This window comes from Gorilla gorilla, chromosome 19, assembly GCF_029281585.2.
Source record: "Gorilla gorilla gorilla isolate KB3781 chromosome 19, NHGRI_mGorGor1-v2.1_pri, whole genome shotgun sequence".
NCBI classification, from domain to species: domain Eukaryota; kingdom Metazoa; phylum Chordata; class Mammalia; order Primates; family Hominidae; genus Gorilla; species Gorilla gorilla.
In genome coordinates this window covers 23,281,475-23,306,619 of record NC_073243.2, presented here as the reverse complement: position 1 = coordinate 23,306,619, position 25,145 = coordinate 23,281,475, and the positions used below count along the sequence as shown (strand labels likewise).

Genomic DNA, 25,145 nt, shown 5'->3' with positions numbered 1-25,145 from the left:
CCGTTGGCCTGCTGACCAATGAGAAGACGATGGCGGCCGGAGGCGCCAATGGAGGCTGTGCGGGGGCCGGCGGCTGCACGCGGCACGGGGCATGGGTCGGCGCCCCTAAGCCAATAAGCGTGGGGGGCGTGGCAGCCCGGCCCGTGGGCGGGTTTGGAGGAGCCAGTGTAATGCTAGAAGTCCTAGAAGAAATTTGGAGTGTGCGTGCGCGCCGAGCGGTGAGTGCTCTGGGATGGGGGGGAGATGCGGGGCGGTCGGTGTGGACTTTTCCGGGGTTGTGTGGTCGGTTAGGAAGGTGATAAATAGAGTATGTGTGTGGGATCATGCAAATACGTGATAACTGCGGTGGGAGCTCTGATGGTTGTGGAGAATAGGGAACGTGAACTCAGGTCTAGAGGGACGGGGTGGGAGTTAGTGACATCAGATCCCTCGCCCCCGTGGAGTCCCTGGACACTTGACTGCCCGGGGGGAAGGGCTCGGAAGCCCTCTGCGACCTGAGGGAGCTCCCTCTCAGGTCAGGACTGAAGGAGCCCCTGCTCCCAGGGAAGTACCGGAACGGGACCCTTGAAAGCTGATGGAGGATGTTTCAGTGGCTGCTGTTTGGGTGGTCTCCTTAAACACTTGAAAGAGGCAGAGGTTCGGAGGCCGGAGGGAGGCCCTGGTAGGGCAAGTCGGAGGGTACCAAAGGGTTGGCATGCTGATATGAGAAAGGATGGTGTTTTAATTTGTGAGACCCAGAGCCAGTCACATTACGGCTCCGGGCATCTTTCTCATGTTAAACGGAAGGGTTTAGGCCTCAGAGTCGTCCTTGAGAATAGACGTGGGGTAGCAACTATTGAGTCCTGAGAGGATAGGGTTGGGGTTTGGGCAGATTGGCTGTGCACGTCTTCCTGAGCCCCTAGAGGTGGGGAGGCACCAACAGGGTGTTTTGGTATCTGTCTGTACAAACAACCAGGCCAGGCGTCTGGTAAAGTTGGCCTGAGGTAAAGTAGAAAAGTGAGGAAGTGGGCTTCGTAGGAAATCATTGGGGCTGGTGGCTGCTTGGGTGATCTCAAGCACTTTGTGAGCCTGGGAAAACGGGCTATGATGTTAAGTGTGTGGGGAGTGCAAACAGTGGCTTGGGATCAGGCCTAAGGCAGAGAAAGGGGTTGGATGGAGTCTGTGTTCCTGGCACCAAACTTAGAATTGGCTGGATATTTGAGAGGCCAGGTTTGCCAGTGCTGGAATGCAGCTTACAGATTGGTTAACACCTCACAGGTTCCTCAAGGGTAAGAAACCAGAATGACAAGCCATTATTAGAGTTCAGATTTTTGAATCCTGGGCTCCATTTGTTAAGAGCTTCAGACCATGTTTTGAGGCACTGGACAAGTTTAGTAACTTCCGTGCCTTAGTTATCCCCCATGGAATGGGGATAATAATACCTATCTCACGGGGTTGTTCTGGGGATGAAATAAGATAATATAAAGTGCTTAGCATAATGCCTGGGTTATGGTGAGAGATTTATGTGAATGCTGTGGCTGGGAACTAGTCTCATATTCTCAAGTTTTTCTGCAAGTTTTGATGGCGTCCCATTTCTCTCTTCCTGGCTCTTTTGGTCTTCAGGCAGCAGTCCAAATTCCCTCATTCCTCCCTTCTAGCCCTCTCCCAGGATCCAGGCCCTAGACTGGGCCACTTGCTCTGTCCCAGTTTGATTTTTTCATCCTAGGCCCCTTCTCCTCCCTGTCCGCGCCCCTCTCCCTCTCCCCCCGCCCGCTGCCATAATAAGAGATTCAGGCTCTGAAGGGGCTTCTGGAAGGTAGCGAAGGTGCGTGTTCTCTCCCAGATACTGGACCTCCAACTTCTCCGCCCTGGGTCTTTGGTACCAGGCCAGCAGATGTGTACAGTTTGGGAGAGGGGAAAATCCAGAGCTGCAGGAACAAGCTGAGGAGCGGGCAGATGGGAGTCCTGAAAAGAGAGCCAGGCGTGGTGAGGGGAGGTGTGGGGAGGGGGCCCCCTTCCTCCTAATCCTCTCTCCAGGAATCCCTGGCTTTGGGACAGGACGGCTGTCGTTTTGTTGGGGGAGGCGCCCAGGCCGGGTGCATGTCCTGGGCCACCAGCCAAGAGAACATGATGTTCCCAAGTGCGCTGGCCGCCGCCCTCTCGGGCTGGCCGCCTCCCAAACCGCTGCCTCTCGTCTCTCCAGCCTCCCTGCCCCACATTCCGCGGCAGCTTCGCCCCGCCCCCTTCTTCCGCTTTGACGTCACTGCTGTCTCCCGCCCCCTCGCCTCCATTGACGGCAGCAGGGCCTGGTTACTGTGGGGACGGTGAAGCAGGACAACAAGAGTCTTGGGAGCAAGCGGGGGCTGCTGGAGGGCTGGAGCCTTTTGTCTGTGCAAAAGACAGGGAGATGGAGGCAGGAGATCAAGGACTGCCTGGGTTAGGGGAGATCACACCTAAATCCCTGAAGGGGGAGAAAAACCATGTTTCCAGGGGAGAGGTATCTGCAAACGAGATAAGACCAAAGCCACAGTATGAGTTGGGGTGGGGAGGATCATTTTCAGGGAGAGGAGACTGAGAATCCAAGCTCCTGAATCTTTTTTTTTTTTTTTTTTTTTTTTAATAGAGACGGGGTTTCTCCATGTTGGTCAGGCTGGTCTCGAACTCCGGACCTCAGGTGATCCGCCTGCCTGGGCCTCCCAAAGTGCTGGGATTACAGGCGTGAGCCACCGCGCCCGGCTTTCAGGCTCCTGAATCTTTTGTTTTCCTGTTTCGATTTTTCTGGGTTAATTTATAACACGATCTTGTCTCAGCTTTTCCACAGAGCCCTCCCCTTCACCCTTCCCTCATTGTTCAGGAAAGCTTAGGCCACGTGACAGTGAGGGGAGTGCCCCCACAATGATTATGTCAGCAGCTGCTTGGAGGCCTGTTCATCTACTACCCACGTTTCCAGGGAGCCCTGCGAGGAACTACTCATCACGGTCCTGGATGGAGGGGGCTGTGTAACTGCAGCTCTCCTGAGCCCAGACTAACATTTTATTGCCTGCAAATCGTGCTCCTGTTCTCTTTCTAGGACTACTCTCTTTCAGAAAATCAGAATTCCCAGCCCCCTTTCTCCTGTTGGCACTCTTTTCCCACCTCCCCAACCTATCCTTGTTTAAAAAAAAAAAAAAAAATCATGTTTATCCGTCACTTGCCGTGTGTCAGGTCCTGTTCTGGGCTCTGGAGACTACAGTGAATGAGACAGATGACGTTTCGTCTGGGCCCCTGGAGTTTGGCTTTCTCTTTTCCAAGCAGTGGAAACATGAAGCCCTTGCCACCCCACCTTTCTCTGTCTAGGGCCCCAGCTGGCCTCTTCTCTGTGCCATCCCCTTGGTCCCTCTGTAGTCCTGGCTTCCTGGCCCCCACTTTTGGGTCAGCTTTAACTGTGGGTGGCTGCGTCCTCTGGAGGAAAGTACTAGACACCACGTAGGCTGCCCGGAGACCTTGTCTCTGAGTGGCCATAGAAGCACCTACCATTGTTTCCCTTCACAGCCACTATTGGCTCTGGTTGCCCCTTCCATTGTCCGCGTCCTTCCTCCACCCACTCACCCGCCGGTCACACGTGGACCCTTAACTGTCCTTTCCCAGGATTTGAAGTGTCAGAGGAAGTGCTTCGGTTAAAGGGCTTCATTATGTAGAACGAAGGTTGGGAGGGAACAAGGTTGGGACAGGAACCCAGGAGAGGCCCAGGCAGGTTTCTGTCTCTCCCCTCCTCTCAAGGACCACCCATCTCAACCACCATCTCAGCGTGGCCTAACTTGCAGCGCCATTCCTTTTCCTCACCCTTGGAAAGGCGAAGATGCCAAGATGTTGTGTTCTGCAAGGCTAGTGCGTTCAGGAAGTAGACAAGTCTTGAGCACCTACTCTGGCCCGGGCTTTTTCCCTAAAGAGGCGCAGCGTATCTCCCTCTCTCCTCCCTTCCATTATTCAATGTGCAAGCGTCCTGCGCCCATTGGCTGGGCGGTGTCTGGGGCTCTTCAGCCCAGCACCAGCACCCAGGTCCACGTGCGCCCGTGTGTGTGACACAGCCCTGACCTTAGTGGAGGCCACTAGCCAATCAGGCGCCGGGAAGAGATCCCCAGCCAATCGGGGGCGGGGCCTGCGGCTCCGTCGGCAAGAGGCCAATGAGGGGGCAGTGCCCGGCATTATGCAACCCGCCTCCCCGCCCGCCCGGTGGAGCTTCCACTCGGCTGCGGGCTGGAGCGGCGGCGGGCAGGCGGGCGGAGGACACTCCTGCGACCAGGTAGGCATCTCTGCGGCCATCCTGGGGCCGATCTCCGTCCCTGAGCCGGACCGCTGCCACTTCCAATCTGATGGGCTACTTTCGGCCCAGGCAGAGGGCACACTGTCGTCCTTACCGCTACCCACCCTCTCCCTGCCCCCAAGGACCGAAGTCCTCCTCGAAATCTTGCACCGGGAGTCTGCACTCCTGACCCACTCACCTTACCTCCAGCTTGTCCCCACCTCCCCGTCCCAGCTTTCCCGGCCCCACAGCCGACTCTCAGCGGGCATGCCCCGGTCTTCTTGCTCGTTACTCGAGGGGCCCCAGGTTTGCCCAGGTACCAGGACCCTATTAGGCTTTCAGCGCTCCCCGTGTCTCTGTTCTCCAGTCCCTGGCCCTGCGCCGCCTGTGATGTCAGCTCACTTCGGACTAGAACATCCCGTTCCCAGCGCTGGTTCCTGCTGTTGGCCACAACCTTCCCTTTTCCCCTGGCGCTCAGAAAATGCTCAGTAGTGGGGGTGTGGTTGGACGGGGAGTAGGGGAAGAAAGATCTGTTGGCTGTTGTGCGTCTTCTGCCCAAGGCTTGGGGTTGGTGGCGGTGGGGGGGGTCTGGCCAGAAAAGAGGGGACTGAGGAGAGAGGATCCTCGGGTCCTTGACGATGGCAGGTTGCCGGCTTCGGTCCTCGTGGTGGGGAAGCAGCGCAGGGGCTAAAGAAGGAAAGGCTGTGTTGTCTTGACAAGAATGACTGGGATCCAGGCGAGAGTCAGGTTGAGGGGCTTTTGCGCCGAGGGCAGTGGCCGTTGTGCTTCGTCCTGGGGAAGCCAGGACCAACCCTGGAATCCTAATAGGCCGTCCCACTTCGTACGGCCACCGAGCCATCCTGGGACTGGGGGTATGTAAGGGATGCGTGACCCCCCGGCCGCGCCCACCAGTGTGAGAGTGGGCCGTTCCCCCACTTCCGCCGGGAAATGGGGGAGGGGTCGCTCCTCCCGCCCTCCTGTGGTCCCTCCAGCAACCGCTGAGCTCAGCAGCTGACGTCGGTTTCCCTGGCGACCGTGGCGGCGGCGGAAGCGCGTGGTGGGGCCGCGCACGTCGGCGCGCATGTGCAGCGGGGGTGGCACCGCCCCCGGATAAAATTAGCCTGGAGGCCTAAATATAGGAGGCGACCAGCTCACCCCCTGCTCCGAGGCCTTGGAGGCCCAGGCGGAGTGGACACCTAATGGGAACTTGGGAATGGGAAGTGTCCAGGTTTTTGCCTACAGCCGTAGTTTTCATTGACTGCTCAGGCCATGGTGGCAGGGGATGTGAAGGAAGGCCCCGGAGAACCTTCTCCCGCTTGCAGTCCCCCTAAGAGTACAGGAAACATCCTGACTCCCCATTGGAAGCCCCAGGCCTGGGTTCCACTCCCATCAGTCCTGCATGAGGCCAGGCAGGGGAAAGTCTGAGTGAAGCCAGCAGGTGCTCTGGAGTTAACAAACCAGCTTTCTGCAAGCCCTGCTTCCTGGTCTCCCTCTCCAGGTACTGGCTGTGATCGAACTTCTCAACCCTCAGAGACTTAGATCTTCCACCTCACTCCCTCAGCCAGGCCTCCAGGCCCCCTCGTGCATCCGTGGTGGCCTCTCTGCCTTCTCTGTTCTGTTCTCCCCATGGCCCAGACATGAGCGGCCCCCTAGAAGGGGCTGATGGGGGAGGGGACCCCAGGCCTGGGGAATCATTTTGTCCTGGGGGCATCCCATCCCCTGGGCCCCCACAGCACCGGCCTTGCCCAGGCGCCAGCCTGGCCGATGACACCGATGCCAACAGCAATGGTTCAAGCGGCAATGAGTCCAACGGGCATGAGTCTAGAGGCGCATCTCAGCGGAGCTCACACAGCTCCTCCTCAGGCAACGGCAAGGACTCAGCCCTGCTGGAGACCACTGAGAGCAGCAAGAGGTGTGTATGGATGTGTATGTTGGGTCTAGGAATGGTCGTGTGAGCAGGCAGAGCTGGGTGACAGGCCTCGCACTGCTGGCCCTACCTGTAACTGGGCCTGTTGCTGTCTCCTAGCACAAACTCTCAGAGCCCATCCCCACCCAGCAGTTCCATTGCCTACAGCCTCCTGAGTGCCAGCTCAGAGCAGGACAACCCGTCCACCAGTGGCTGCAGGTACGTCGAGTGAGGCTGGAGGAGAGGTCTGGGGGCCCAGGCCACACTCTGGGACTAATGTCTTTATCTCTTTCTTCCCTGTGGGCCCTGCAGCAGTGAACAGTCAGCCCGGGCAAGGACTCAGAAGGAACTCATGACAGCACTTCGAGAGCTCAAGCTTCGACTGCCGCCAGAGCGCCGGGGCAAGGGCCGCTCTGGGACCTTGGCCACGCTGCAGTACGCACTGGCCTGTGTCAAGCAGGTACAAGGTAAGTGGTGTGTCCCAAGAGGGAATGGCCTGAGCCTGGGCTCCTGTGTTGAGGCAGCCTCCTTACTGAATGCCTCACTGCCTCCACTCTGCAGCCAACCAGGAATACTACCAGCAGTGGAGCCTGGAGGAGGGCGAGCCTTGCTCCATGGACATGTCCACCTATACCCTGGAGGAGCTGGAGCACATCACGTCTGAGTACACACTTCAGAACCAGGTCAGCGGCGGCCTGGCCTCTGCATCCCGACGTGCCCCTACCCCTTCTCCCACAGCTCTTGAATCTGCTCCTGCTCTCCCCCTCCTGCCAGGATACCTTCTCAGTGGCTGTCTCCTTCTTGACGGGCCGAATCGTCTACATTTCGGAGCAGGCAGCTGTCCTGCTGCGTTGCAAGCGGGACGTGTTCCGGGGTACCCGCTTCTCTGAGCTCCTGGCTCCCCAGGATGTGGGAGTCTTCTATGGTTCCACTGCTCCATCTCGCCTGCCCACCTGGGGCACAGGGGCCTCAGCAGGTGAGGTGCCCAAGTGCTGTGGGGAGGCATGAGCAGTCCCAGGAAATTCCTGCTGTGAGGGGCCAGGGAACCCAGACTTTCCCTTAGTGGGTTCTTCACAGCCTAGGGAAGGGGCAGGAGGCTGTGCTCACTCCTCTCCTGTCTGTCCCAGGTTCAGGCCTCAGGGACTTTACCCAGGAGAAGTCCATCTTCTGCCGTATCAGGTAGGTGAGGGGAACTGGAGAAGACCTCTGCCTCCTTCTTTTTTTTTTTGTTTTTGTTTTTGGTTTTGCTTTTTGAAAGGGAGTCTCACTCTGTCACCCAGGCTGGACTGCAGTGGCACGATCTCGGCTCACTGCAACCTCTGCCCCCCAGGTTCAAGCGATTCTCCTGCCTCAGCCTCCCAAGTAGCTGGGATTACAGGCATGCACCACCACGCCCAGCTAATTTTTGTATTTTTAGTAGAGACGGGGTTTCACCATGTTGGCCAGGCTGGTCTCGAACTCCTAACCTCAGGTGATCCGCCTGCCTTGGCCTCCCAAAGTGCTGGGATTAAAGGCGTGAGCCACCGTGCCCGGCCTACCTCTGCCTCCTCCTACCCCCTCCCCAGCGTCTTTGCTGTTGTCTGCTGTGACCTTGTTGTTGGAGGAGTGGGTGGCTCTCTGTTGAAAGTCCCTAATGCTCCTCTCTCCTTTGCTAGAGGAGGTCCTGACCGGGATCCAGGGCCTCGGTACCAGCCATTCCGCCTAACCCCGTATGTGACCAAGATCCGGGTCTCAGATGGGGCCCCTGCACAGCCGTGCTGCCTGCTGATTGCAGAGCGCATCCATTCGGGTTACGAAGGTGGGCAGGTCAGGGCCCTGAACTGGTGGGGGCTGGGAGGAAGGACATTTCCTCATGGCCAGACATGAATTTGGGAGGCATGAGCCACACCCTTTGAATTTTGGGACAAGAAAAGCTATTGTAAAGATGAGGATTTGAGCTCCTTTTAGAGGTAGAGTTGAATAAGGTGCCCAAGCTAGAGGAGGGCAGAGAAGAATGCCTTGCTTGCTCTCAGTCGTGTTACGGATAAAGGGCATAGGATTGGCCCAGACCATCTTTGGGCCCATAGTGCCCGGGGCAGAGCTATGTGGCAGATCGTCAGCCAGCCTGGGCCCAGGCAGAGTGGAGGGCTGAGGAGTCGGACATTCTGGACGAAACCCAGTGACCACACTTTCTGTGCCTCAGCTCCCCGGATACCCCCTGACAAGAGGATTTTCACTACGCGGCACACACCCAGCTGCCTCTTCCAGGATGTGGATGAAAGGTGAGGATAGGACCTAGAGGAGACGAGGGCAGCCAGGGCTGAGGCCACGGCCACTCTGATGCCTCCTTCCCATTCAGGGCTGCCCCCCTGCTGGGCTACCTGCCCCAGGACCTCCTGGGGGCCCCAGTGCTCCTGTTCCTGCATCCTGAGGACCGACCCCTCATGCTGGCTATCCACAAGAAGAGTGAGTTCCTCTCGCCCTGCTCGCCCTTCCCACTGTCCCGGGGTTTTGAATGGCTGCCCTTGTGGTTGTGTCTCTTGGTGCCTTGGTCTCCTGGATCTCTAGTGGCATGGCCTCCCTCTTACTCAGCTCTCCCTCCCTTTGACCGCTCCTCCTTTCCCACTTCCATCAGTTCTGCAGTTGGCGGGCCAGCCCTTTGACCACTCCCCTATCCGCTTCTGTGCCCGCAACGGGGAGTATGTCACCATGGACACCAGCTGGGCTGGCTTTGTGCACCCCTGGAGCCGCAAGGTAGCCTTCGTGTTGGGCCGCCACAAAGTACGCACGTAAGTGGGCCATGCCCCCGAGCTGGCGTTGGGGATAGGGCAGTGCGGTGGGGGACAGGACTGGGCCAGGGCTGGATTCACTCTTCACCCTACAGGGCCCCCCTGAATGAGGACGTGTTCACTCCCCCGGCCCCCAGCCCAGCTCCCTCCCTGGACACTGATATCCAGGAGCTGTCAGAGCAGATCCACCGGCTGCTGCTGCAGGTGAGAGTAGCGGAGAGGGAGCGTGGGAGGTGAGAAAAGGTGTGGGAAGTGGGGTCAAGCCATCTAACCTGCCCTCTCCCCGCTGCAGCCCGTGCACAGTCCCAGCCCCACAGGACTCTGTGGAGTCGGCCCCGTGACATCCCCAGGCCCTCTCCACAGCCCTGGGTCCTCCAGTGATAGCAACGGGGGTGATGCAGAGGGGCCTGGGCCTCCTGCGCCAGTGAGTGCCCTGCTCCTACCTCACCCTCTAATCGCCCTTTCCCCTCTCCTTCTTGGAACCAGCACTGCCAGTCCCAGAGTCTTGCCCGATCCTCCTTTGCCCTCTCCTTCCTGCCTTTTCCTTCTTGTCCTGCTCCCATCAAGGCGTCTGTGCCTCCCCACTGGTACCTTCTTGTTTTATTGTGCCCTTGGCCCCTGACACTGGCGACACCCCCTGGTTCTGCTCACTGTGGTGCTGTGTCCCACAGGTGACTTTCCAGCAGATCTGTAAGGATGTGCATCTGGTGAAGCACCAGGGCCAGCAGCTTTTTATTGAGTCTCGGGCCCGGCCTCAGTCCCGGCCCCGCCTCCCTGGTGAGTTGATGATGATGTGTGGGTGAAGAGACAGACCTGGAGGGGTCCCCTGACCTTCACCCCCAACCCATTTGCTGTTTTTTTCCATGTGAGTTTGAGAAGGCTATTTTCCTCTTTCTCTCTTTGCCCCAGCTACGGGCACGTTCAAGGCCAAGGCCCTTCCCTGCCAATCCCCAGACCCAGAGCTGGAGGCGGGTTCTGCTCCCGTCCAGGCCCCACTAGCCTTGGTCCCTGAGGAGGCCGAGAGGAAAGAAGCCTCCAGCTGCTCCTACCAACAGATCAACTGCCTGGACAGCATCCTCAGGTAAGGCCTGCCAGGCATCTTCTCCACCTCGGGCTCTAACCCTGCCCACCCCAAGCCCTGCTCTGATGCCCTGTGCTGTGTCCATCCCCAGGTACCTGGAGAGCTGCAACCTCCCCAGCACCACTAAGCGTAAATGTGCCTCCTCCTCCTCCTATACCACCTCCTCAGCCTCTGACGACGACAGGCAGAGGACAGGTCCAGTCTCTGTGGGGACCAAGAAAGGTAAAGATCCAATGCACCCTGCTCCCACTGCCCCGTCCTGGCCTGGTGGCCCTGTGTCTTTTCCCTTCTGCTTCTGGGCCCTCTTGCTCTGCCCTGCCCTCCTCCCCAGCCTCCTGGTCTCCAGACTGTTCCCTCTGTTCCCTACCACCATCCCCTTCCCCTTTTCCCTCGGATCCTCTCTCCTGACTTCCCGGTGGGGGTGGGGATGGTAACTGGCACCATCTCTCTGCACAGATCCGCCGTCAGCAGTGCTGTCTGGGGAGGGGGCCACCCCACGGAAGGAGCCAGTGGTGGGAGGCACCCTGAGCCCGCTCGCCCTGGCCAATAAGGCGGAGAGCGTGGTGTCCGTCACCAGTCAGTGTAGCTTCAGCTCCACCATCGTCCATGTGGGAGACAAGAAGCCCCCGGAGTCGGGTATGGGTGTGGAATTGGGGGGCAGTGCTTGGGCTCCACTGGTCTCCCAGCTAGAGCTCCCTCCTGCCTTTCCCCTCCCCTCTAGGCCCTGATGGAGAGAAGGAGGCCTCCCTTGACCTGGGGCTTGGGGCTACTGCTTCTTGCTCTCCCCTCCCTGCCAGGCTTCTCGGCTTTGCCCTTCCCCTGTTCTGCTTCTCGTATTGTTACTGTCAGTTGAAACACAAAGTTTGGGGTAGAGGGTTTGCCCTGAGGTGCTGACCACACAGGGTCTGAAGGCAAGGAAAATTGAAGATCCCTGAAAGGTCTTTGGATATTGACCTTGAAAATCATGAGGGGCTGGGCATGGTGGCTCAGGCCTGTAATCCCAGCATTTTGGGAGGCTGAGGTAGGAGGATCACCTGAGTTCAGGAGCTCGAGATCAGCCTGGGCAACATGGTGAAACCCTGTATCTACTAAAAATGCAAAAATTAGCCGGGCGTGGTGGCGTGCGCCTGTAGTCCCAGCTACTCGGGAGGCTGAGACAGGAGAATCGCTTGAACCCAGAGGGTGGTGGTTGCAGTGAGCTGAGATCGCACCACTGCACTCCAGCTTGGGAGAAAGAGTGAGACTCCATCTCAAAAAAAAAAAAAAAAAGAAACAAGAAAATGTGTGAGGGAAGGCCAAGGGGTGGGCTTCTCTTCCAAAGATTGTGAAGGGGTCATCCCAGTAGAGTTCCTGGCAGGGAGTGGCCACTGGAGGGGCCTGAGTATCGTCTCTTCTTCTGGGCCAGCTTTGCATGGAGAGGAGGACCCAGGGCCAGCCGTTGGCAGAGAGGTGACCAAGAAACGTACATGGAGACCAGGCTTGGCTGTGGGGCAGAGCTGCCAGGGGTTGGCTAGGCTATCGGACAGGGAGGGTGTGGTATGGATGTGTTGACCCCTGAAGTGGTTCTGATGACCTTTCCCTATCTCACTCTCCTCAGACATCATCATGATGGAGGACCTGCCTGGCCTAGCCCCAGGCCCAGCCCCCAGCCCAGCCCCCAGCCCCACAGTAGCCCCTGACCCAGCCCCAGACGCCTACCGTCCAGTGGGGCTGACCAAGGCCGTGCTGTCCCTGCACACACAGAAGGAAGAGCAAGCCTTTCTCAGCCGCTTCCGAGACCTGGGCAGGCTGCGTGGACTCGACAGCTCTTCCACAGCTCCCTCAGCCCTTGGCGAGCGAGGTAGCTACTTGGGGCCTCCTGGAGCCTGCCCTCTGCCCAGTCTAGGACTGGATTGTCGGGGGGTGGGTCTTAAGGGAGGTGTTTCTGCTCCAGGGACCCAGGCTGGTGTTGCTTCCACCACTAGGCCCTGCCTAGGGACAGGCCCCTCGCTAGCTTCTCCCCACTAGGACGGGGTTCCGGGCTGCAGCCAGAGGAGGGCAGCCTGGGGGGATGGCACTGGAATGGGCAGGCAGAGGTGCTGTCTCCAGGTAAGCGACTTCAGGCCTAGCCTGGGGGCAGGGGCAGGAAGTATGCCCACTTAGGAGTCAGTTGTCACTGATGAAGAGACATGCATAGATTCTGGGCCAACTCTGGGTGGGGTCTGGGCTTCAAGGGCAGGTGGAAGGCAGCCCCTCCAGGTGCCTGAGGGAGATCCCCTGCAGGCAGACGCAGGAGTCAGGACTGGGCTTTCCAGCCCCACTCTTCACTCCATTGCAAGCTAGGCAGAATACGGCGTCGATGGGCAGGAGGAACGCCTAAGCTGGCAGTGCCCACAGGAGTTTGGCAGATGGACCAGAGCCATCTGTCCATGTGTCCATGGACTCACCCTGCTTCCTCCATCTGCCAGCATGCCTCCATCTTCCGCACACCCCCAGCTCGACCCCTCATGTAACCTCTCCCTGGCCTTGTTCCTTTCTCAATAAATCCCCTTGTCCCTGGCTCCTGTGATTCTTCCCTGAAGGTGCCCCACCTCCTGAGTCCGCCGTTCTGTGTGGGTTGAGAAGCTCTCTCTGGGACCTTGGCCTGTCCTCTCCCTGGTCAGCGTGTCAGGGCAGTGTGGGTAGCAGGGGTACTAACCCCAGGTTGAGGCCCTTGCTAACCCTAGTCTCTCCCCACAGGCTGCCACCACGGCCCCGCACCCCCAAGCCGCCGACACCACTGCCGATCCAAAGCCAAGCGCTCACGCCACCACCAGAACCCTCGGGCTGAAGCGCCCTGCTATGTCTCACACCCCTCACCCGTGCCACCCTCCACCCCCTGGCCCACCCCACCAGCCACTACCCCCTTCCCAGCGGTTGTCCAGCCCTACCCTCTCCCAGTGTTCTCTCCTCGAGGAGGCCCCCAGCCTCTTCCCCCTGCTCCCACATCTGTGCCCCCAGCTGCTTTCCCCGCCCCTTTGGTGACCCCAATGGTGGCCTTGGTGCTCCCTAACTATCTGTTCCCAACCCCATCCAGCTATCCTTATGGGGCACTCCAGACCCCTGCGGAAGGGCCTCCCACTCCTGCCTCGCACTCCCCTTCTCCATCCTTGCCTGCCCTCCCTCCCAGTCCTCCTCACCGCCCGGACTCTCCACTGTTCAACTCGAGATGCAGCTCTCCACTCCAGCTCAATCTGCTGCAGCTGGAGGAGCTCCCCCGTGCTGAGGGGGCTGCTGTTGCAGGAGGCCCTGGGAGCAGTGCCGGGCCCCCACCTCCCAGTGCGGAGGCTGCTGAGCCAGAGGCCAGACTGGTGAGCACTGACCCCTGCGTCTGCCTGCCAGCCCCCACCCCAGCCCCGCCCCTCTGCCACCCTGTGCTGCCTGCTGTCTGCCAGGCCGGCGTCTCAGCCTCCAGGAGGTGGAGGGAGACCCCAGCTGAATTTCTGAATGAGGCAGAAATTGGCTGCCTCCTCTTTGAAGGGACAGTCCTGTCTGTCTGACAGGTGGTGAGGACATCTCAATAACTTCTGAGAGAGCATCTGTCACTTGGAAAGGGTCTGGCCTCACATCCCCACTCTTCGCCAGCTTTCTTCTCTCTCAGCCTGGCCCTACTGTCACGAAGTGGGGAGCAGAGACCACTGGGGTTGGATGTGCCTCTCCCCACAACCAGTGAGAGCAGTTGAAGGGAGGCCTAGGTGCTGACCCCTCCATCCCTCCTTGCCCCCCTCCTCTCCTCCAGGCGGAGGTCACTGAGTCCTCCAATCAGGACGCACTTTCCGGCTCCAGTGACCTGCTGGAACTTCTGCTGCAAGAGGACTCGCGCTCCGGCACAGGCTCCGCAGCCTCGGGCTCCTTGGGCTCTGGCTTGGGCTCTGGGTCTGGTTCAGGCTCCCATGAGGGGGGCAGCACCTCAGCCAGCATCACTCGTGAGTACCCCGCCTCCAGCATCTCCCAGGGTTAGGGCAGTGATTGGGGAGCTGGGAGCCCAGGCCCTGTCTTGGCGGAGCTTCCTAAGGCCACTGGGATGGACATGTGGCCTTTGAGGGAGGCCTTGTGAGAGGTCCCAGGAGTGGGCATGCAGCCGGCCTGACTCCCATTGGTCTGCCCCCCACTTCGCAGGCAGCAGCCAGAGCAGCCACACAAGCAAATACTTCGGCAGCATCGACTCTTCCGAGGCTGAGGCGGGGGCTGCTCGGGGCGGGCCTGAGCCCGGGGACCAGGTGATTAAGTACGTGCTCCAGGATCCCATTTGGCTGCTCATGGCCAATGCTGACCAGCGCGTCATGATGACCTACCAGGTGCCCTCCAGGTGAGGCATTTCAGAGGCCTTCTTGGCCTTCCTTTCAGAGGTAGTAGTGGGGGCAGTTTTCTTTTCTGGGGCTGGCTCTGCCCTGGATAGGATAAAGGTTTCTATCTTTCTTCCTGCTCCTTGGAGCCCTGTTACTAGTTCCTCCCAGGAGAGCAGGTTTCCTGGTCTTGGAAGCCTTGACCTCCCATAACCCTAGTTTAGGGGAGGAGCATGAGGTGGGAAGTTGTGGTAGAGGAAGGATGCCAGTTTCACGGGTCCTGGTCCGGGTCCTGGATCCCAGCCTCTGCCTTCTGAACCCCTTCTTGGGCAGGGACATGACCTCTGTGCTGAAGCAGGATCGGGAGCGGCTCCGAGCCATGCAGAAGCAGCAGCCTCGGTTTTCTGAGGACCAGCGGCGGGAACTGGGCGCTGTGCACTCCTGGGTCCGGAAGGGCCAACTGCCTCGGGCTCTTGATGTGATGGTGAGGGAAGCCTGGGACGGGGAGAAAAAAGAATTGAGCTCAAGTTCAAGGGGGAGAAAAAAGAATTGAGCTCAAGTTCAAGGGATCGAGGCCAAGAGCTGATCTCCTTGATGTCCTTGGATCATTAATTCTGAGGAGTGTTGATTCCACTAAATTTGCTGTGGATTATAGAATATTAAGCTGCATGAGTCTTTGCAGAACTTTTCACAGCCTATCCTATGCTAATATGCATTGTGACTGTCCTGTAACGGCATCTGGGTAGAGGGCACAAGGCACTGTCCAACCTTGTTGGACCGCAGGTGCATCTGTGTGGACTGATGCTTCTTGGGAGTACATTTCGGGAAGCACAGTGGGCTGGGGGTGGGAAGCTGGGCTGGCAGGTTAGCAGTGAGAACCCTGTCTGACTCTCTCATGTCCATTTCTCTCACCAAGGCCTGTGTGGACTGTGGGAGCAGCACCCAAGATCCTGGTCACCCTGATGACCCACTCTTCTCAGAGCTGGATGGACTGGGGCTGGAGCCCATGGAAGAGGGTGGAGGCGAGCAGGGCAGCAGCGGTGGTGGCAGTGGTGAGGGAGAGGGCTGCGAGGAGGCCCAAGGCGGGGCCAAGGCTTCAAGCTCTCAGGACTTGGCCATGGAGGAGGAGGAAGAAGGCAGGAGCTCATCCAGTCCAGCCTTACCTACAGCAGGAAACTGCACCAGCTAGACTCCATTCTGGGACCATCTCCAGGAGTCCATGAGAGGCTTTCTTCTCCTATGTCCCAATTCTCAGAACTCAGATGTGGCTAGACCAACCAGTGGGAAACTGCCCCAGCTTCTCCCACCATAGGGGGCCGGACCCCCATCACCAGCCTAGGATCCAGGGGCTGCCTCTGGCCTCTTAGGGAGCAGAGAGCAGAACTCCGCAGCCCAGCCCAGAGGAGTGTCACCTCCCACCTTTGGAGAGGAATCCTTCCCTCCCCTGGACAAAGTTGCTGACAAGCTGCTGAAGTGGCCTCTCCATATTCCAGCTGAGCCTGAATCTGACTCCTGAGGGTTGGGGCTGCACTTATTTATTGGGGGAGACAGCTCTTTCTCGCACCTCCTCCCCAGATGGGAGGAGAGCCTGAGGCCCAAGCAGGACCCGGGGGTTCCAGCCCCTAGCTGCTCTGGAGTGGGGGAGGTTGGTGGACCATGGAGTCCCTGGTGCTGCCCCTCAGGTGGGACCCAGGCGTTCTCAGCTGTACCCTCTGCCGATGGCATTTGTGTTTTTGATATTTGTGTCTGTTACTACTTTTTTAATACAAAAAGATAAAAACGCCCAGGACTTTGTGGAATGAAGTTTGGGGTTGGGGTGAGGGGAGCGTGTCGAGGGGAGATCTGGCCCTGCTTTTGGGAAGGTTGTAGTGAGGGTGTACAGGGCCATCTCCTGACGACCCCCATTCCTCTTTTCCCCCATCCTGTCCAGGTGAGGGCCCTGCTGAGCCTGCTATGTCCACGTCCAGCTCAGACTCTGCTGTCCCCTCTAGCATGGCCTCAGCTGGGTTTGCCCTGGGAAGGAGAGCTGAGAGGTGCGTGTGGCCAAGGGCTTGGGTAAGCTCCAGCCCGGGTCACAGGTGGCCAAGGCAGAGGAACCCCGCTTAACTCTGTGGTGCCCTGAGGTATTTGAGGGTGTTTGTCTTCCTTGGCTTCCTTTTTTTTATTTGAGACGGAATTTCGCTCTGTCACCCAGCTGGAGTGCAATGGTGCAATCTCGGCTCACTGCAACGTCTGCCTCCCGGGTTCAAGCGATTCTCCTGCCTCAGCCTCCCGAGTAGCTGGGATTACAGGCGCGCCTGGCTAATTTTGTATTTTTAGTAGAGACGGGGTTTCACCATTTTTGGTCAAGCTGGTCGCGGACTCCTGACCTTAGGTGATCTGCCCGCCTTGGCCTCCCAAAGTGCTGGGATTACAGGCGTGAGCCACCGCGCCCAGCCTTCCTTGGCTTCTTGGTCACCACACAGAGAGGGTCCTTCAGCAGGTCAGTCTAGGTAGCTAAGGGACACATGGAGTCATGTGCTCGCTCATGGTTGAGTTGGCCCCAAAGGTGTGGAATAATGGAGAAGCAAAGCATTAACCCTTTGGCTCAGAACCTGAAAGGGAAGAGGTACCTTAGGAAGGGATGAGTCACTGAGGAACCACTGCAGGCAGTTTGCTGATTTTCACTTACTGTCACCCACTAAGAGTTGATTTATTTTGAGGTACACATTTTTTACGCCGGCGCCGTGGCTTAGCTGGTTAAAGCGCCTGTCTAGTAAACAGGAGATCCTGGGTTCGAATCCCAGCGGTGCCTGAGTTGGCGGGGAGTGATATATTATTGCTGCAAGTACACTTCTCCACTTTCAAAGGGCCTTTCTAAGAAACATTTGTTCTATAATCTCCCAAAGATTCTTCTTACATGCCAATCCGTCTTTGGACCTCCGTTTCCCTGCACTTTTAGTGTGTATTGGAAACTACAGATTCTCACTTCGGTTTCATGAAGTAGCCTGAAGTAGGCATCTCAGGGTCTGTCCTCAAGAGTATGGAAGACAGGGCTCGGATTTGGACCCGTTTTGTTTCCATCCTATGCTCAGGGAGGAGAGGGAGAATAGGAAGGCTGCCGCTCCAATGGGGCCGCTGACGGCTGCTGGAGGGAAGGCATGGTCTGCGCCACCGAGCCGAGGCGCACGAGCGCAGGCGTCTCTAGACGGCGCGGGTGGAGCCGCTGAAGGCGGGCGTGTTGATAGGCAGCTATAGTTGCGCAGGGCCAAGACCGCACGCGGCTGTGATGGCCGAGTGGTTAAGGCGTTGGACTCGAAATCCAATGGGGTCTCCCCGCGCAGGTTCGAATCCTGCTCACAGCGTTAGTAGTTTTGGTATTTAGGTATCTCGGTCTGTGGAGAAGGAAAAAGCAGTTTGTTTTCTGGTTCTTTCCTTGGAGAATCTCCCGCGTTATTCTGAGAATCTGAGACTCGGCCGTCAGGGACCAGCCCGCGAGCGCCCTCTTGCGATTCTCATAGTCCTATCGACCTGCAAAAACTTTTTTACTGCCGATTTCAATTCCTAACGCCACCACACTCGGGTGGCTCCTTAGTGCTACTCAGCAATCGTTACTTTCCTCCAATTCATTCACTCTCATACTGCCCCATGAGACTGTTTCATTCCTACTCTCACCTCAAACTACGAATCCCTTCTCAGCTTTTACTTCCTGATTCACTGAGAAAATAAAGCATTCCGGAGTTCCCCCTCAACATTCACATCGCACCTACCTACCTACCTAATTGAGTCGGTGACCACGTACTCTTCTTTTCCTTCATTATTGTAGAAGAATGCTTCCACCTAAAGCCAACCCCTACTTTTACTAGATTTCCCATCCCTCCGGCCATCTCAAAGACACTGCTTTTTCCTATACCATCAAATTTTCCCTCTCAACCGGGCGTAGTGGCTCACGCCTGTAATCTCAACACTTTGGGAGGCTTGACGGGTGGATCACTTGAGGTCAGGAGTCCGAGACCAGCGAAACCCCCATCTCTACTAAAAATACAAAATTAGCCGGGCGTGGTGGCTGACGCACGCCTGTAATCCCAGCTACTCGGGAGGCTGAGGCAGCAGAAGCTCTTGAATCCGGGAGACGAAGGTCGCGCCATTGCGCTCCAGCCTGGGCAACAATAGCAAAACTCCATCTCAAAAAAAAAAAAAAAAAAAAATCCCGCTCTACTTGATTTTTCTCTTCAGCCTACAGACACTAATTTCCCCCAATTTAGAAGCAAGACAACAAAAGCTATCTTGACCCCACACGCCTGTCCAGCTACCACTCAATTTCTCTACTCCCTTCTACAGCAAACAGAGCAAGTTATCCAATTCCATCTTCCCACTCTCCTTTGGACCCTTTCTAATCAGGTGTCCACCGCCCCCATCAAAGCTGCCCTTGTTAAGGTTGCCGAATGATCATCACATTGCTAAATCTATTGACCATTACTTCGTGGCAGCTGATACCGATGCTCACTCTTCCATTAGAAACACTCTTCGCTTGCCTTCTAGGACACTACGCCCTTCTGATATTCCTTCTACTTCATCAGCAGCTTATTCTCAGACTTCTTTGCTGTTCCTCACCTTCTGGATCTCTAAATGTTGGACTGTTCCCAAGGCTCAATTTTCCAACCTCTTCTCTATCTGTACCCACTACCTTGGTCATTTCCAGTTTCATGGCTTTAAATATCAGGTAATACATTAATACATCCCAGATTTTCATCTCCACCTCCAGAACTCCCCGCCGAGTTACAGATGCTTATATATTATTGCCCACATATCATCTACACTTGGAAAAAGCTAATACAGATCACAAACTTAAAATGTGCAAACCAAGGCCGGGCGCGGTGTCTCGTGCCTGTAATCCCAGCACTTTGGGAGGCCGAGGCGGGCGGATCACCTGAGGTCGGGAGTTCGAGACTAGCCCAACCAACATGGAGAAACCCCGTCTCTACTAAAAACAGAAACTTAGCCGGGCGTGGTGGCACATGCCTGTAATCCCAGATGCTCGGGAGGCTGAGGCAGGAGAATCACTAGAACCCGGGAGGCGGAGGTTGCGGTGAGCCGAGATCGGGCCATTGCACTCCAGCCTGGGCAAAAAGAGTGAAACTCCGTCTCAGAAAAAAAAAAAAAAAAAAAAAAGTGCAAACCAAACTCCTAGGCTTCTTCCCCAAACCTCACCTGTGGTCCTTTCATCTCAATAAATGGAAATTCCATTCCTTCAGTTATTTAGACTAAAAACCTTAGCATCATCCCTGATTGTTCTCTTTCTCTCCCACTGTACATCAAATGAGCAATTTCTAATTAAAATATGTTAGGGTCAGGTGTGGTGGCTCACACCTGTAATCCCAGCACTTTGGGTGGCCAAGGCAGGAGGATCTCTTGAGTCCAGGAGTTCAGGACCAGCCTGAGCAACATAACAAGACCCCAGTCTCTGTGAAGATTAAAAAAAAAAAAAAAAATTAGCTGAGCATGCTTGTTGTCCTAGCTATTTGGGAGGCTGAAGAGGGAGTATCACTTGAGCCCAGGAGGTTGAGGCTGCAGTGAGCAGTGATTACACCACTGAACTCTAGCCTGGGTGATGGAATGAGACCCTGTCTCAAACAAAAAAAGAAAAAAGTCTAACATTTGACTATTTGCCATTACACCATGGTCCAAGCCACCCTCATCTCTCACCTAGATTATTGCAATACCCCCTAAGTTATTTCCTGGCTAGTTCCAGAGTCTACTTTTTTTTTTTTTTTTTTTTTTTTTTTTTTGAGACAGGGTCTTGCTCTGCCTCCAAGACTGGAGTGCAGTGGCGTGATCTGGGCTCACTGCAGCCTCCTGAGTTCAAGTGATTCTCATACCTCAGCCTCCCAAGTAGCTGGGACTACAGGTGTGCACCACCACGCCCAGCTAAATTTTGTATTTTTAGTAGAAATGGGGGTTTTACCATGTTGCCCAGGCTGGTCTCGAACTCCTGACCTCAAGTGATCCACACCCCCCCACCCAGCCTCCCAAAGTGCTGGGATTACAGGTGTGAGCCACCACGCCTGGCCTCTAGTCTTTTTTTTTTTTTTTTTTTTTTTTTTGAGACGGAGTCTGGCTCTGTCACCCAGGCTGGAGTGCAATGGCACGATCTCGGCTCACTGCACGGCTCCGCCTCCCAGATTCAAGCGATTCTCCTGCCTCAGCTGCCCGAGTAGCTGGGACTATAGGCGCGCACCACCATGCCCGGCTAATTTTTGTATTTTTAGTAGAGACGGGGTTTCGCCATGTTGGCCAGGATGGTCTCGATCTCTAGACCTCTTGATCCACCCGCCTCGGCCCCCCAAAGTGCTGGGATTACAGGCGTGAGCCACCGCTCCTGGCTGGCCTCTACTCTTAATATATTGGGTAGATTGATCCTTTTAAAACATAAATCAGGGACCAGGCGCGGTGGCTGACACCTGTAATCCCAGCACCTGGGAGGCCAAGGCGGGTGGATGATCAGCCTGGTCAATATGGTGAAACCCTATCTCTACTAAAAATACAAAAATTAGCCGGGCATGGTGGCGTGCACCTATAGTCCCAGCTACTCGGGAGGCTGAGGCAGACGAATCGCTTGAACCTGGGAGGCGGAGGTTGCAGTGAGCTGAGATCATGCCACTGCACTCCAGCCTGGGCGACAGAGTGAGACTCCGTCTCAAAAATAAACAAACACGCAAAGAAACATAAATCGGATTCTGTCATTTCTCTTTGAAGTCTTCTAATGGAGGTATCAATATGAATTCATGGTTTTTATGTGTACAGATACAGGAATAAATATAATAAATATATACACATACACAACATATACACATACACATATTTCCTAGCTCTGTCCACTGAGTGAGCCTAGAAACAATGATATCCCATACTAAATGCCCAGATCTTGGTTACTAAATGCCATTCTGTGCTAAAATGAACCAGGACTCCTTAGAGACGAGGCTGATTCCAGGACTGGGGCTGAAGAATTACAAGATGATCTTGGAACATTTTGTTGCACCAGAATCTAAAGAAATGCTCAAAGAATGTTGGGTATGTATCAAAAAAGACAGCAGCTAGGGTCTGCAGCCAAAGGGGCTCCCATTGGCTAAATCTGGGACAATTTGAGCATTAAAATAAAGATTGTGATGGATTCTAATAAATGAATAAAATAAAAACCCAAAAGTAATACTGATATAAATAAATAAAGCGCAGTGGCTCATGCCTGTGCAAATCCTGGAGTTTTGGAGGATTGATTGAGCCCAGGAGTTCTAGACTAGCCTGGGCAACATAGTGAGATCCCCATCTCTACAAAAAATAAAAAGATTAGCCAGGCCTTTCGGTGTACACCCATAATCCTAGCTACTTGGGAGATTGAGGAGGATCACTTGAGCCCAACAGTTCAAGGCTGCAGTGAGCTACGATGGCACCACTGCACTCCAGCCTAGGCAACAGAGCGAGTCCCTGTCTCAAAAAATGAATAAATAAATAAATATTCTTTGTACTATTCTTGCAAAATTTCTGAAAGTCTGAAAATGCCAGACATATTGCCACCTCAGGGCTTTTGTGCTAGCAGTTCCCTCTGCCTGAAATGTTCTTCCCCAGTTATCCCATAACCTGCCCAGTCATCACTTCGATTTCGCCTTCTCAATGAATCCTTCACTGATCGTCCCTGATGACATCTAAAATTACAATTCTCACTCTCCACTCCCCTTCTCTGATTGATTTTTTTCTTTTCTTTCTTTCTTTTTTTTTTTTTGAGATGAAATCTAGCTCTGTCTCTCAGGATAGAGTGGAGTGGCTAGATCTCGGCTTACTGCAACCTCCGCCTCCCGGGTTCCAGTGATTCTCCTGCTTTAGCCTCGCGAGTAGCTGGGACTACAGGCATGCGCCACCACACCCGGCTACTTTTTGTATTTTTAGTAGAGACGGGGGTTTCACTATGTTGGCCAGGCTGGTCTCGAACTCCTGCCCTCAGGTGATCTGCCCGCCTCGGCCTCCCAAAATGCTGGGATTACAGGCCTGAGCCACTGCGCCCCACCCAAGCTTAATTTATTTCTATAAATAACCATCTAACAAATGATTTGCTTTGTATAATGTACATTGACTGTTTCCCCTAAAAGAATGTATGACTCATAAGGGCAGAGATCATTGTCTGTTTCTTTTGGGGCTATATCCCCAGGGCCTAGGACAGATCGAGGCCCACAGTATGCACCCTATAAATATGTGCTGAAGAATAAAGGAGGTTCAGGGATCCAGACCTTTTGTGTTTGTGGGGCTTTAAGTTCCTTAAGTGGTTTCACTGCCCTGTTTTCTCTGCCTGGGTCTGTGCTGCCCCTTCTCTTTTCTTTGATTTTGCCACCCAAGGCAAGCTGAGCGGAGCAAGACGTTAAGTTTGCCTTGCGGGCCTGGAGAGCGTCTATCCTGGTCTTTCCTTGGCCCAGGGTCCTGGTCCTCTTACTTCCCAACCCCCAATCCCCCAGGACCCAACCCTCCAGGAACTCCCTCTACCCAGGGCCCAGGGGCTCCCAGGAAACCAGCCTTCCTTTTGAAGAACTGAAGTGGGAGGAGCTAAGTCTTGGAAATCAGGACTGGAGAGACTTCACAATGGGGGAGGGGAGGCTGGGACGCTCTACCGGCTACTCTGTTCCTTCCCCACCCCCTGCGTTCCTTAAGCCCAGCGCACGTGGGACACGAGCTCCCCTCCCCCAAGCCCCAGTGTGGCCCACTGTTGAAAGGGCAGCCAGGAAGAGGCTGGAGGCTCAGACGTCCACACACACGCCATTAGGCCACGGTATAAATGGACACAGCCACAAACTGTGTCAGGCCCACGCTGACACAGAGGCGTGCAACCACACGGAGACCCCCACTGACCCTCTGTGACACAGATACGCTGGGGATAGGAGTGGGAGAACATCTCCATAGGCCACATCTGCACTGGACCAACGAGCTCCAGAAAATTACCCAGCCCTAGGTCCGGGAGTCTGAAGCTTAAATGATTTAGAAGGGGGAGGTGGGGAGGGAAACAACTATTTAAGTGTTTAAGGAAAAATATGGCCAGGTGTTGTGGCACAGGCCTAGAATCCCAGCGCTTTGGGAAGCCAAGGCCAGAGGATCGCTTGAGGCCAAGAGTTTGAGACCACCCTGGGCAACATATTGAGACCCTCATCTCAAAAAAGAAAAAAAAAGGGGGTAAAAGTACAAAATTAGGTACAAAAAGTAATATTTAGAGTGAAATGAGAGATGGCAACAACTTACGAATTTTAAAAGGTGACAAAGGCCGGGAGCGGTGGCTCATGCTTGTAATCCCAGCACTTTGGGAGGCTGAGGCGGGCGGATCATGAGGTCAGGAGTTCGAGACCAGCCTGACCAACATGGTGACACTCCATCTCTACTACAAATACAAAAATTAGCTGGGCGTGGTGGCACGCGCCTGTAATCCCAGCTACTCAGGAGGCTGAGGCAGGAGAATCGCTTGAACCCAGGAGGCGGAGGTTGCAGTGAGCCAAGATGGCGCCATTGCTCTCCAGCCTGGGCGACAGAGCAAGACTCCGTCTCAAAAATAAATAAGTAAAAATAAAATAAAATAAAAGGCAAAAATTTCACACTGTCCAGAAAAATAACTTAACAGTTTTAATTTTTTTTCTTTGAGACAAGGTCTCACTCCTGTTGCCCAGGCTGGAGTGCAGTGGCACAATTACAGCTCACTGCAGCCTCGACTTCCCCAGCTAGGGTGATTCTCTCACCTCAGCCTTCCAAGTAGCTGAAACAGGAACAGGCCACTACACCTGGCTAATTTTTTTTTTTGTTGTTGTTGTATTTTTAGCAGAGATAGGTTTCACCGTGTTGCCCAGGCTGGTCTCAAACTCCCGGACTCAAGCAGTCCACCTGCCTTGACCTCCCAAAGTGCTGGGATTCAGATGTGAGCCACTGCGCCCAGCCAGCTATTTGTAGTACTTACTGCCCACACACCTCTATAGCACTTTCCATAGACTAGCTGCTAACTCTCTATATTTCAAATCTTGTTTCTCCTCTACCACCCATGACTCATAATGTCAAGAGCCATCAGACATTCATATCACATGTGTCCTCTGGCCCTGCACACTTCCAGCATGAAGCCTAGTGACTGGGCAAAGGAAATAGGAGTATCGCTGGAAGCCATTCCCACCCTAGACGAGGAGGCTAACTTAACTCAATATTGGCTGAGAACCGTGGCTCATGCCTGTAATCCTAGCACTTTAGGAGGCCAAGATGGGAAGATCACTTGAGACAAGCCTGGGCAACATAGTGAGACCCCAGTCTCACAAAAAATAAAAATTAAAAAAAAAAATACCTGGGTGTGGTGGTGCATATCTGTTGTTCCAGCTACTCCAGAGGCTGATGTAGGGGGATTGCTTGAGCCCTGGAGGTTGAGGCTGCAGTCTCACCACTGCACTTCAGCCGGGGGGACAGACAGATCAAGACACCCTGTCTCAAAAACAAAGCAAAACAAACAAACAAAAACCCCAAAACCCCAAAACAAAAAAGAACTATATATGGAAGTGACTACAAATCATCTAAATGTATCCCGCAAATCCAACTCACCTTCTCCACAGCTAGATCCCCCAAAATGCTCACAGCCAGCCACTCTAACACTGGGGATGAGTGGTGATGTGATGGACGGGCCGCAGGAGCAGCCAGAGTAGAGACTGGCCTTTGTCAGTTGCAGTGAAATGCCGAAGGTATGCACAATTTTTTTTTTTTGAGACGGAGTCTTGCTGTTGCCCAGGCTGGAGTGCAGTGGCATAATCTCGGCTCACCGCAACCTCCGCCTCCCGGGTTCAAGCAA

At 55.3% G+C, this 25,145-nt stretch overlaps 1 protein-coding gene and 2 non-coding genes across 7 annotated transcripts; all 3 read left to right on the top strand.

The window, feature by feature from the left end:
• The first annotated feature begins 33 nt into the window (after positions 1-33).
• On the top strand, positions 34-16,103 carry PER1 (period circadian regulator 1). 5 transcript variants are annotated; one of them, XM_004058541.5, is made up of 23 exons: positions 34-218; positions 5,760-6,173; positions 6,288-6,386; positions 6,480-6,634; positions 6,729-6,850; positions 6,942-7,143; positions 7,295-7,346; positions 7,823-7,965; positions 8,350-8,428; positions 8,506-8,612; positions 8,782-8,935; positions 9,031-9,139; positions 9,228-9,359; positions 9,607-9,712; positions 9,845-10,016; positions 10,108-10,238; positions 10,473-10,652; positions 11,614-11,856; positions 12,735-13,345; positions 13,774-13,960; positions 14,154-14,343; positions 14,654-14,804; positions 15,237-16,103. In XM_004058541.5, exons 2-23 carry the CDS (start codon positions 5,899-5,901, stop codon positions 15,507-15,509), a joined length of 3,873 nt encoding a protein of 1,290 aa, XP_004058589.4. In that variant the 5' UTR covers positions 34-218; positions 5,760-5,898; the 3' UTR covers positions 15,510-16,103. The 5 variants fall into 5 exon arrangements, with proteins under 5 accessions (XP_004058589.4, XP_063556675.1, XP_018868910.3 ...); XM_019013365.4 differs by lacking the exon at positions 34-218 and adding an exon at positions 4,138-4,261; XM_063700605.1 differs by lacking the exon at positions 10,473-10,652 and having other exon boundaries at positions 129-218.
• A 937-nt stretch (positions 16,104-17,040) lies between these two features.
• On the top strand, positions 17,041-17,114 carry TRNAT-AGU (transfer RNA threonine (anticodon AGU)). The gene has a single exon. It is a non-coding gene; the product is annotated as a tRNA-Thr (tRNA).
• Positions 17,115-17,582: 468 nt separating this feature from the next.
• On the top strand, positions 17,583-17,664 carry TRNAS-CGA (transfer RNA serine (anticodon CGA)). The gene has a single exon. It is a non-coding gene; the product is annotated as a tRNA-Ser (tRNA).
• Positions 17,665-25,145: the final 7,481 nt, after the last annotated feature.

Coding starts and splice junctions, on each gene's coding strand:
- PER1 (XM_004058541.5), top strand. CDS start 5,899: ATGAGCGGCCCCCTAGAAGGGGCTGATGGGGGAGGGGACCCCAGGCCT. Junction 7,966..8,349: donor CATCCATTCGGGTTACGAAG/GTGGGCAGGTCA, acceptor TCTGTGCCTCAG/CTCCCCGGATACCCCCTGAC. Junction 13,961..14,153: donor CACCTCAGCCAGCATCACTC/GTGAGTACCCCG, acceptor CCCACTTCGCAG/GCAGCAGCCAGAGCAGCCAC.